Raw genomic sequence first — 12,389 nt, forward strand, 5'->3', positions numbered from 1 at the left:
AGCAATGTTGATTGTGTTGAAAAAGATTGTAAGCCATAACGTCAACACTGAACCGGGGGGGACGGGGGGAGACAAAATGCATCATTTTCACCAGCTGTTGCGTTAATGTCCGAAGAGTATTGACCACGGTTGTAGATGGAATGATGAATTCCGGATGATGGATCCGAAAGGAAACCTAAGCAGTAAACTTAGGGTACCAAAAACACAACTAAGGCAATTAAATAATTTCTCCATTACTAACTAAAGACTCTCTGTCAGCCAAGATTCATCGCGTGCGTCCATATACGATATCGTTGTCTTATCCCCGTGCTAAGTAGTTTGTTACCAGAGTAGTGTATTAGGATTTTTGCATCCTTACCATTTCTCTCTCAGGCCGTATTACGAGTAGGTATTTGGTCGACAATACCTATTTGTAAGCGATATTTTAAAGCGCTACTATGACTAAACAATCAATTTTTCTTTTTCTTTGGATTTCAAAACTATGCGGTTAACCAAACACTGAGTTTAACTTACCCAAGTGGATAAAAAAACTTCCTTTTCTCCCATATAGTTCTATATATCACAATGATTAAGAATATCAAGCTTGCCTAAATCGATATCATCTAAGTACAGAGTGAATCTTCGCAGCCTTAAGTAACCCTTACCGATCCATTGCGCGTTGGTGGTGGGACAGGACTGCTCTTTAGAAAGATATTGAAGTAAAAAAGATCGATGCTGGCGAGAAAGCCTCATTGAAAATTTTGGAATGGGGTGTCATTTTCAAGTCTTTGAGGGCAACATTGTTGATTGTTTATCGGCCCCCGTACTCTTTGAAGCAACCGGTTTGTAAAGACTTTTCTTCAAGAATTTAGTGCATATCTGGAATCTCTTATAATTCTAGCTGAATCATTGATCATCACTGGCGATTTCAATATTTACGTTGACGCACCAGATGATAGAGACGCAGCTGAATTTCATGATCTACTACTATCGATGGGTTTCAAACACCATGTCAATCAATGCAATCATGAACGTGGACATATTCTTGATCTAGTGATCACAAGAGCTTATGAACCTGTTATTCTTGGCACTCCCTCGGTTGGTCGACATGTATCTGATCACACAGTTGTAACCTGTTATCTTAACTCTAGCAAAGTACAGAAAACATCAAAAAAGATCTCCTACAGGAAGTTAAAATTCATTGACATAGATAGTTTTTCCGAGGATTTAGCAAAGTCACAATTATGTTCGAAGGAATTCATTGACTTGGATGAATTAACAAACTGCTATAATTTTACACTATCTTCACTTCTCGAAAAGTATGCTCCTTTAAAGACGACTGTTCTCTGTGGCAAACGTGTTCCATGGTTTAATGGAGAAATTAAGGAAGCAATTAAATGTCGAAGAGTGGCTGAAGAAGGTGGCGTATTTCAAAATCTGAAGATGATTTGCAAGCCTTTAAGCAAGCTGGAAATTATGCTACCTGGCTGATGACTTATTCGCGCCGTGAGTATTATACGAAACATGTTCAAGAGAAGAGTTCCGATCAGAGAAGGTTGTTTAAGACTACTATGGATCTGCTCTGTGAGCCAAAGCAAGTATCATTTCCTAAGGATATTTACCCAAACAAGCTGGCGGATAATTTTGGAAATTTCTTTGTTCGGAAGATTGAAGATATTAACAACAATATTAGCGAGATGGAAGTTGGACTGCCAGCAATGCCTTTCATAGATTCTGGTGATACAAATGTTCATACATCGCTACCGAGCTTTGGTCCTCTGTCTCAGGATGATGTTCTCAAGCTAATTAGCAAAATGTCTAAAATATTCTGCTCATTGGATCCCATCCCAACTTAAGTTATTATCCAGTTACTTGGTATCCTACTACCAGTGATTACTAAGATAGTAAATAAATCACTTGAAAGTGGTTCCTTTCCGGATAGCTGGAAGGAAGCAAACGTTCTGCCTCTACTAAAATCATCGCACCTGGACGTGAAATATGAGAACTTTCGTCCGGTCAGTAATTTGCCATATATTTCTAAGTTGACTGACACCTGCTGCTGCTACTACTACTACTATCCATCTGATCATTCCTATGATTTCCATACAAATACTTCAACACTCATACAAGCATGGAAATTGTGCGTCACGGGACAAAACCGAACATATCGGGCTGTCGAAGGACTTCCCAATGAGTTTTTAACAATACCATATTGTTCCTTGTTTCCTTGGAAAACCTGTAAAAGGAAATGATATTAGGTTTAAACCCTACACACTATTAAACGAGGGTAATGCGAAATCTGTGCAAGATGTGGCGAATCCAACAATGCGGCTTTCAGGAAGTAATTAATAAATACAAAAGCAAAACTATTGTCAAATACTTGTGAAATGTTCGTGGCTAGTCTGACGTGGCGTTTCTTCTCGGCCAAGAGACTCTTCTTAGACCATTAGAATTAATTAATAAATCTTGTTTAAAATCAAAGAGCAATAATTATTGCTTGGCCACGTTCAGCTCCCTGAAAGATCAACTTAAACCTTTTTATTCCAATGATCGAAATGTTAATTCTCCTAACTAGTGCCATGGATTTCTTTGTTGGTTGGTAATTAGGTTTTGGTGTTCTATCAAGTTCACACCTCTAAAGCTGATAATATCCTTTGCTTTCAATACCTGTGACTGACATTCCACTGAGGTTGTTTGGTAAAAAAGGTAAAGTCTGCTTCGAGCCTAGAAGGCCCATCAGACCGGCGCTTTTCTCCGGTTTCTGTAGCATGAAGCGACTAGGAGTATTTCTACTTCCCTCCCTGGGTGGGACGCCAGTCCATCGCAGGGTAACCCCCAGCGTTAGATTTGCCGGTACTCATTTATACACCTGGATGAAGAGAGGCACCGTGAGAGTAAAGTGTCTTGCCCAAGAACACAACACAATGTCCCCGGCCAGGACCCGAACCCGGACCACTCGATCTGGAGTCGAGCACATTGACCATGAGGCAGCCGCGCCTCTCACGAGGGTGTTTGGAGTCATGACATTTATCCGATGCTTCCCATTATCCCCTGTAAGACGAGTTATTGTCAGTTTGACAGTTCTTCGTCAATATAGTGATTGCGTTAACAATAATCGTACGGTTGTCCACTTGTCCCACTTCGAGCAAAAGTTGTCGCAAATCCCTTGTTACCGACTACTGTTTTGACGAATCGTGACGACCTCATCGTCACGACCTGTCAATATTGATAGCTTTTTTTGGGTAACTCGACTTAAGTAAAGTCGACTTCCTTTTGCGCAACCTTCAATCCTAACGACCTGACATCTGGTAAGATGGATCGTCAACAGCAACAGACGACTCGACTCGTTTTGTTTATTGCTACTGCAGTGGGTGAGCCTGAAGCGAAGGAACGAGGCAGCTTTCTAATCGGGAGAAGAACACATTTTTCTTCGAAAAGCAAGGAACTGCGGTCAAAGGCGCCAGGATTGTGGTTATGCATGAATGCAGGAATTAAAAGGCACGGTGATATACACAGGATTAGAACAGTTCCCTGCTCTTAGAGGTCTCTATCTTTTGCGTTTTCTGGCCTGACGCAATATAAAAGCAAAATCGTCCTTTGATAGCAGGAAATTAGAACTGAAGCTTGCAGCGTGCTCTGTTTTTCAGTCTTCTGGTTCATTTTCGCTTGTTTGATTCTGCTTTTATCCGTTTATACATAGTTAATAGAGGTAATGGTTAGGAAGCTCGGCAAACATCAAAGGAGCAAACAAAGATGCCAAGATTTAGGTTGGAAAGTCCACGACCGTGCACAATCTTTTGTTTTGCGCTCATACACTATGCATGAATTACGTAAGCAACACGTTTCTATTGGTTAGTTCCTCAGTACGGAGTAAACAACTATTGTGTTTTGTGCACGGTCAAGGCCAGAAAAGAGAACAAAAACCTACAACAAAGAAAGGTGTCGGGTTTCATACCCATTCCCCTCTATTAACTATGGTTTATATAAACTTCATTGCAGCTCTCAGGCTGAACGAAAGTGATAAATGGTCAAGATTCTGTTAAATATGAGTATTCCAGTTTAAAATGGTATTTAGCTACCACGAAAGGGTTTCCCATGTCGTATATCTCAATGGTCTCCCATCCAAATACCAACCCTGCTCGACAGGGCTGAACTTATGTAAATTTTTTGTGATGCTATGTGTAGTGAAAGAATCGCAAGAGCCGTGCGGTGAATCAAGCAGTTAATTTATATTGACCACTGTCATGCTGATTTTGGTAATTTACAAGTCTATCTCATGTATAGTACTTAAGACACACAAAAATTAGAACTAATAACCATAGCACTTCGCATTTCACCTTGCTGTGAAATAGAATTTGAAGTGAACTCGGAAATGATCAATATGCTTGATGCCAAATGTTAATCTATTCCCATTTATATTTTATTTCCTTCAATCTTTCTGGGTTTCTGTAAGACCTATTCAATTTCCCTTCAGTTCCACGCTCGAGCCGTCGTGAAATTACCTCAAGCATAATTGAGGATCTCCCTTCCCCTTCGTAGCACTTCTACCATTTGGGTAAACTAGTAATAGACATTTACTTAATTGGCTCACGAAATTTCACAGGACGAATTCAACCACTTGTTGTGTACGCATAAAACTAGACTTTCACTGGTTCTGTGTTTTCTTGATCTAAGTATTATGGTCAAAGGAAATCAATTTACAATCATAGTTTCCATGAGACACACGTGATATTCACAGGATTAATCATTAGTCACGTGGTCGATCTGATCCGGTCATTAATACACATCATAATAGTCTCTTGACCTTTCAATTAACTCCGTACTAAATCATACTGTCACAACAAGTACGCAACAAATAACTTAAATCACTTACCAACGTTAGCGGGTTAAACGTGCTTTTCTAAATCACCATTCACAAAACAATTGCTAGGCGTTTCGCTAGTTGATAACGTTCTCAACTCCAGTAATCTAAACTCGATTAAGTCACGAGGCTTCTTACGAAAACAAATCAATCATCAAGAAACAAAACAAAAACGTCATTTCCGTTGCAGTAACATGCCTCCCCTAAATTGAAACGTTAATTTAAATAATCCAAATCTCTAAATCATAGTTCAAATGAGTACGTAATTACTTATCCTATTTACAATTCGCTCCTGTTGTCCACACCTTGTAGACACATCATCTAGTAGAGTCATCGCGCACAGTTGCTTAGATTTGTTAAATGGGTCATCATATTGTCTTGTCTCTCCGATGGGGAATGCCCGGTCTTTATTTGTCGCTAGCTTACATCAGCAGCACCAGTTTCTGGACTGGTCTCTTTAGTACTGTTGTAGTACCTAGACGTTTTCTTTTGGAGGTCAGGTTAGGATCACCGACTGCAACACTAACCTTAGGCCCCAGTTTGTCCTCATCTTGGATGACACTTATCAAGCGACCTAAGCGCCAGTTGTGGCGAGGAGTATTATCGTCCTTGATCAGGACGATATCATCTTGTGCGAGGTAACGTCTCGGGCGGGCCTTTTCTGACGAGCTTGGAGGGACTGCAGAAATTCGCCCTTCCAACGGCTACAGAATTCGTTGGTAAGGTGTTGTACACGTCGCCACCACTTCTTGGCGTACTTGTCTGCTTCTCGGAAGTTTCCTGGAGGTGGTAGAACGACCTTGCTCTTTCCTGTTAACAAGTGATTTGGGGTTAGAGGCTCCACAGTGTCGGCTGAAGTGAGGTTGCCCGCAGTCAGCGGCCTGCTTCTGCTTCTTACCACTGCTTCTGCTTCGTACATGAATGTACGGAGCGCTTCGTGGAGGCATCTTGCTATCAGCCGGGTGCTTCACGTCCTCCGAAATACTTGCTGCGTTAATTCTTCCATGATGAAATGGTATATGAAATGAATCATATATGAACTGCGGATATGAAATCAAGTGAAGCTATCATCTTCGCAGTTATGAGAGCAATTTTTGCAATTGCGTAGAGAAGCCTGAAAAATTCAGGACAACCCCGTTGAAGTTCTGAATTTTTCAGGCTTCTCTACGCAATTGCAAAAATTGCGCTCATAACTGCGAAGATCATAGCTTCACTTGGTTAATTCTTCCGCCTACCCTGAGCATACTTCGGTTGTCTACAAAGGGGTCTAGGCGGTAAAGAGGGCTGCTGTTCTTAAGTTCTTTAATTTATTCTTCACTCTGGGTTCCTCTGAGTCTACTCATTTCGTCACTGAAAGCTTCATTCTGAACTGCTTTGATGACGTTTCGTTCTGCTTCACTCATAAGCTCGACAGTTACGGGATCTTCAAAATATTGCACCACGCTGCGCTTCGTATCTCTGTTCATCGCCTTTGCTCTCCGCATTCTGGCGATCTTTGGGCACCTTGCCAAGATTCTCTTGGCGCGAAACCAGTCTGAAAATCGGTTGATTACTTCCAGCACGTAAGAGGGCTCTTTGGTGACCGTGCAAGGAACCGTTGTCTTCTTAACTTCCTTGTCGTCTACGACCAAGGGAGGCTCGTCATCAAAATCAAAATCTTACCACTCGTCATGTGGCTCCCAAACAAATGTCGGTCCGCATAACCATCGAGAGGTCTTCAGGAGGTCCTTTGGACTTGGACCACCAGATGCGTCGTTCGCTGGGTTCTTATCACTGTCAACATACTTCCACTGCTCGCGTTGAGTGTGGTCTCTTATCTGTTGGACGGGGTTTGCAACATATGTGTGAAATCGACGTGCTTCATTGTAGATGTACCCCTTCACTACCCTACTGTCGGACCAAAAAACTTCCTTCTATTCCAGCATAAATCAGCTCGCGTCCCAACATGCAGCTAACTCTCACAGATGTAAGTGCTGCTGTAAGTTCCAGTCGTGGTATTGTGACAGGCTTCATGGGAGCTACGCTTTTCTTTCTCATTACTAGTGAGCAATGTATTCGATCGTTGATATCTGTAAGGCGAAGATAGGTACACTGTCCTTATACTTCGGTGCTCGCGTCTGAGAAATGGTGTAATTCGGCCTTCTTGGTATCTCTCTTTTCCTTTTGTTTATAACATCGTGGAATCCGCATTTTCTCTAGGGGGGAGGGGGGGGGGGGCTATTTCCCTCAACCATCTTTGCCACTGGGCTTGCATTGTTTCCGGAATCGGATCATCCCAGTCAATAGCTTCCTTACATAAGAGCTGTAGCATCCTGTTAACGCGGAGTAAGAAAGGTGCGGCGAATCCTAGTGGGTCGTAGATCGAGCTTACGAAGGACAGAATACCACTCCTTGTCATCGGTCTGTCCTTTAGTGCGGTTCGGAATTGAAAGATGTCGCTTTCTATGCACCATTCCACAACCAGGAAACGTTCGAGTGGCAGCGCAACGGTGTTCGGGTCGAGGTTCTTGATGTTTGCAGCTCGGTCTTCTTCTCCAATCGACTCAACAACTTCTCTTTCGTTAAAAGTAAACTTATGCAATGGACCTCCACTCGTGCACAGCTCCGCGCCCTTCTTCACTAGAGAGATAGCACTTTCGCAATCGATACGAGGCCATTATCGACAAAAAAACTATCCTTGACGAACGTAGCTGCCTCGGCTCGGTGAGCGCTCTCTCCATCTTGAGCGGCTTGTCGAAAGGCCAAGTTCACACAGCCTGGAGATGATGTTGCTCCGAACAGGTGCACTCGCATTCGATACTTCTCAGGTTCCTACGTTGGTATCGCCCTCATCCCACCATAGAAAGTGGAGGTAGTCGAGATGTTCTTCGTTTAAGCGCACCTGGTCGAACATCGATCATTCTCTGGTTTCTTGGGGTGGTTGACTCCATGATGAGGGATATACCACGCCGTCTTGTACTCTGATGGAGCCTTCTCAGTATGACCCTCTCCCACCATCTTCTCTACGAAGGCTACGTAATCTTTCTTATACCTTGGATCTTTCAAAAAGCGCTTCTTGAGCTGTTCCAGCCGTGTCTCTATTAGCTTCCTGTTAGACAGCATGTAGATCCTTTGGTCCCGGAACGGAAGCGGCATCTCGTAATGACCGTTATCTGTCTTGTGGATACCGTTGGTTGTTATCTTGATAAATCCGTTGTCTTGTTGGGACATCTCTCTGTTGTCATACGCTGCCTCTCTGGGAAATCCTGTGCAGTCTCAGGGCAAGGAATCTGTTCTCGCCGAGATGGGATTTGACCTCTTGAGTAGGTCTTCGGAAGCTCTATGTCCTCACTTTTGTCATAACTTGAAATAACTAGGCCTTCGCGACGTTTGGTACTTACAGTATCTACAGAGTGCATGGTTCCTAGTTCCAGAGGTATTTCGGGACCCTCCAGGCCTAGGCTCTTGCGCGTTTCTTCGGTTTATGAAGCATGTGTCACTCTGGTCATCCAAGACGGCGTATATCTGCACATCAGCTTCGGGTTTGTTTTGGTGATACAGCCAGACATGCTCTCTCTCATCTACTGATATTTGGAGGAGCTCTTTGCACCTTTCAAGATCATGCGATCCAGCGCACAATGCGCATTTTCTCTCTTCTGATGCACTCTGACTCGGCTCTGGTTTCCTTGTTTCGTTGCTATTGGTTGAGACGGCTACGCCTCGGGCTGGTCTTCTATCCGGGTTTGGGTGGATCTGCTTTGTGCTTGGTTTAACGTAAAGCCTTTATTTATACACGATAAGAGTTAAAGCTGCCAAGGTTGTGGGGTCGTATTTAATCTTAGACCTAGATATATTAGTTCAAAATATATAAAAATACTAAAATCCATTACATACTAAAAAAAGTTGCATATTAGATAATGTTAAATATTAAATATAAAAATACTAAGCTAAGGACAAAGCATTATCTAATATCTTAAATTTTAAAAGTATACGTAATCACTGTCTCTAATTCAAGTAGTGGAGGCAGTTGAGCTGTCGAAGAGAAAGTCTTTTAAACATTCTTTAGTAATAAGTCGTTTTTTTGATTTCCTTAAAAGTAAAAGTGTCAATTTTATCATTACAGTTAACGAAATTCCAGAGAGCTGACCCACGAAAGGCTATAGAGTCCCTTAATGATCTGCCATTGTATCTCGGGATCGAAGCTGCATTCTGCCCGCGTAATGAGTAAAAACTTTCTCTCTTTCTGAAGATGTTCCTAGAAAGGCAGTCTAAAATGTTTAAAAATTTCCACTTTGTAATATCATCTGATTGTGATCCAATTTGCAAAGTTTAATACTTGACCAGATGCCATATCGTAAGGTAAATTAAAAAAAATCCTAGCAACCCAATCGGAATTACAGCACGCACCCCACAAAACCAGGCCATACATAATAGATGATAAAATTACACTAAAATAGAATTTCAGTAAGATATCTTTAGGCAAAAACCTGGAACGTTTTAATACTTTCAGTTTGTTCGCAAAGCTTTACTTTAAATCCAATATATGTGGTACCCATGTAAGTCTATTATCTACAGTCATTCCTAGCAGACGGGTTTTGTGACGTAACGAAAAACTGCTTTTCCTAGGAGCGTCGGGCGTAGAGGTCCTGTGATTCCTTTCTTACAAAGTAGCATAACTGCATGTCGATTTTCAAGACACCATCGGTAAACTTCTTGCAAAGCCATGTTTAACAGGGCGATGGCTAAATCTGCCCACTGACCAATACAGAATATCGTGGTATCGTAGGCATACATAAATAAAAACCCGAACTGACAGTAGATGGTAGCTCGTTGGTGAATGAAGTAAACAAAGTCAGACCCAGGACCGATCTTTGCGGTATACCAACTGCTTCGGACTCATGTCCTTTTCTAGCCCCTTTCTTATCTAGCTGAGGGCGTCAAATGAAAACACAGGGTGATTTGCATCCGTCGAAGCCTCTTGGGCCAATTCAAAGAGCTCTTCGAATATATATCTTCCCTTCTCTTCCTCCACCATCTTGGCGCTTTGTCTCCATTGGTTGACGTAATGCGAAGGAAAACGGGCTGTGATTTCTCGCAGCGCCGAGAAGCTGTTAAGCTCGTTTAAGTACTTAATTGTTCTCATGGTTTTTCTTGTCATCACGAGGAAATCAGCATATTCTCATAGCTCTTCCTTAACAATTTCTCTCGATAACCCTCGTAAATCTTGAATGCTTCGCTATAGCGTTCTTTTACGATTTTTCCTCGCTCTCTTGTCTCTTCGTTCTAAGTCCAAGTAGGCCGGATATCATCTTCGTTGCGGGGTCGCTTGTGTGTTCACCGAGGTAATACAGCTTATGGCTCGGGTTTACAGTCTCTTTGTCTATTAACGCGTCAAAGGCGCTATCCCACTTAGGTTAGTCCAAAACGTTACCGTTGAATACTGGTTCTGTGTTTTCTTGATCTAAGTGTTATTGTCAACGAAAATCAATTTACAATCATAGTTTCCATGAGACACACGCGATATTCACATGATTAATCATTAGTCACGTGGTCGATCTGATCTGGTCATTAATGCACATTATAATAGTCTCTTGACCTTTCAATTAACTCCGTACTAAATCATTTTCTTACAACAAGCATGCAAAGAATAACTTAAGTTACTTACCAACGTTCGCGGGTTAAACGTGCTTTTCTAAATAACCATTCACAACCACAATTCCAAGGCGTTTCGTTAGTCGATCACGTTCTCAACTCCAGTAATCTACACTCGACTAAGTCACGAGGCTTATTACGAAAACAAATTGTCAATCATCACGAAACAAAACAAAAACGTCACTTCCGTTGCAGTAACACGTACTTAGACGGATATTCTTTTCAGTTCAACTATGGAGCAAATTAGTTCGGAAAGTTAGGTCAGTGAATTTTCTTACCTTTACAACATTATTCTCCCTGTAAGTTGTAAAAGATGATCCATCCAAAGAAAATTGTAACTTGTAGGTGGTGACCCTTGACCTTCCACGTCCAGATCCTTGAGTTGCAACTGCACAAACCGTCTTCACTGAGGCCAAATCAACTTGAAGATAATCTGTTCTGTCTGATACAGTTTTTGAACACCAAACACCATACGCTCCTCTTTTTCCATTCAATCTGCCGTAGAAGGGTTGGTAGGATGTGCTAGCGATTGAGCTTGCGGTCATCCTGTCATCTGGTATAGTGGTAATGTCCTCGACTCCGACAGGAAGACACACTGCGCAACAAGAATCAGAAATATGTACATTAATCTTTATGACAGTTGCCCCGACGTTGAAAACCTTGACAGAAACCAATCAAAGCAAGTATATTTAACGATTACTCCAGTCGCGCTTGTTGAGATTGATTATGTTGTCTATAGACCTTATTAGTCGGGAGCTAATGTATTTCCGCGGGCATTTTATGAAGAAAGCAAGTCATTAGCCTAGTTATGTTCAGTGGACCACAAGGAGCCCTAAAATTGTTGTTGACACTTTTGAAAAGCGTTAAGAGGGTCTTTGTGGGAGTTTAAAAAGTGACCTGTGCGATCTTGCATGAAAACGAGGCTAAAACGTTATAAGAGGCCATAACTTCATTCCAGTTCAAGGAATCTCAACCAAACTCTCCAGATGCACTAAGTAGACAACCCTGAATCCAGTACATTAGATATATATATTAACAAGGGTCATGTGATGGACCTAGTATGAGATCGAGGCTGATAATCTATGAGTCTGTATAGCGGAAATCGTGGCCTAACTCACGAGACATACCAAGTAGACAGTCCTGAAGCTGGTTAATTGTTTTTTTTTCCCTTGATAAGATTCACACGATTGACCTGATATGGAATTGCGACTGCTAAGCTTTGCTTGATAATATGATAATTAAAGCCATATATAGAAACCAGACAAACTTGCTGTATTTATAAAAAACTGTGGCCTCTAAAGTCAACAACATGGTTTCAATTAATGATCGGTTATCACGTCATCAATTAAGCATGTAAAGGAGGCTAAACTAATCTGATTTATGTGCTTTGCATCCTAAATCATAAATTATAATAGGACTTGGTATATCTACGCAATGTTAAGCTTTTCGGAAACCGATCGCGAAAAATTATCTAACGTTTAGAAACTAGACTAGCACTGCGTTTACCCTCTCTTTATATTACAGCTCATCTTCACAAATCTTTATTAATCTCCACTACCATAATCATCGTCTAACATCTCACTTAAAACATTCTGGCAGGGTTCATCTCCCTATCAGAGCAAGAACTGAGGTCTGTGCACTGCAGTCCATTTCTGCGACACTGGCATCCGTTGCTTGTGCACTGCTTTGTGCATGCACACTTAACTAACTGAATAATGGCTTCTGGCGCTGGTGGTAGCTTAGTCATCACTGGAAGTCATGATTTGTTCTTTTTCTCCCAGCCATAGTTGTTCAGGAGATGGTAAGTCAGGGTTTGCGACAACATCGTTCTTCCACACCATGGCTTGGTAGTGGGCAATTAAAACAGCTTCACGTAGAGCACCTTGTGTTGGTGGCAGGGTTTATGATTGGCCTTGTT

The 12,389-nt window shown here is 41.8% G+C and overlaps 1 protein-coding gene across 1 annotated transcript in view; it reads right to left on the reverse strand.

Moving 5' to 3' along the window:
* Positions 1 to 1,476: 1,476 nt before the first annotated feature.
* Positions 1,477 to 12,389, reverse strand: part of LOC137997580 (contactin-5-like) — a 32,932-nt gene continuing 22,019 nt past the window's right edge. The window contains exons 5-6 of the mRNA XM_068843658.1: positions 10,750 to 11,066; positions 1,477 to 2,215 (exon numbers count right to left, since the gene is read on the reverse strand). Of these exons, the coding sequence (XP_068699759.1) occupies positions 2,072 to 2,215; positions 10,750 to 11,066 (461 nt within the window). The 3' untranslated portion in view covers positions 1,477 to 2,071. The remainder of the gene's footprint in view (positions 2,216 to 10,749; positions 11,067 to 12,389) is intronic.

The sequence above is a fragment of the Montipora foliosa genome, chromosome 3 (assembly GCF_036669935.1).
Source record: "Montipora foliosa isolate CH-2021 chromosome 3, ASM3666993v2, whole genome shotgun sequence".
Taxonomy (NCBI): Eukaryota; Metazoa; Cnidaria; class Anthozoa; order Scleractinia; family Acroporidae; genus Montipora; species Montipora foliosa.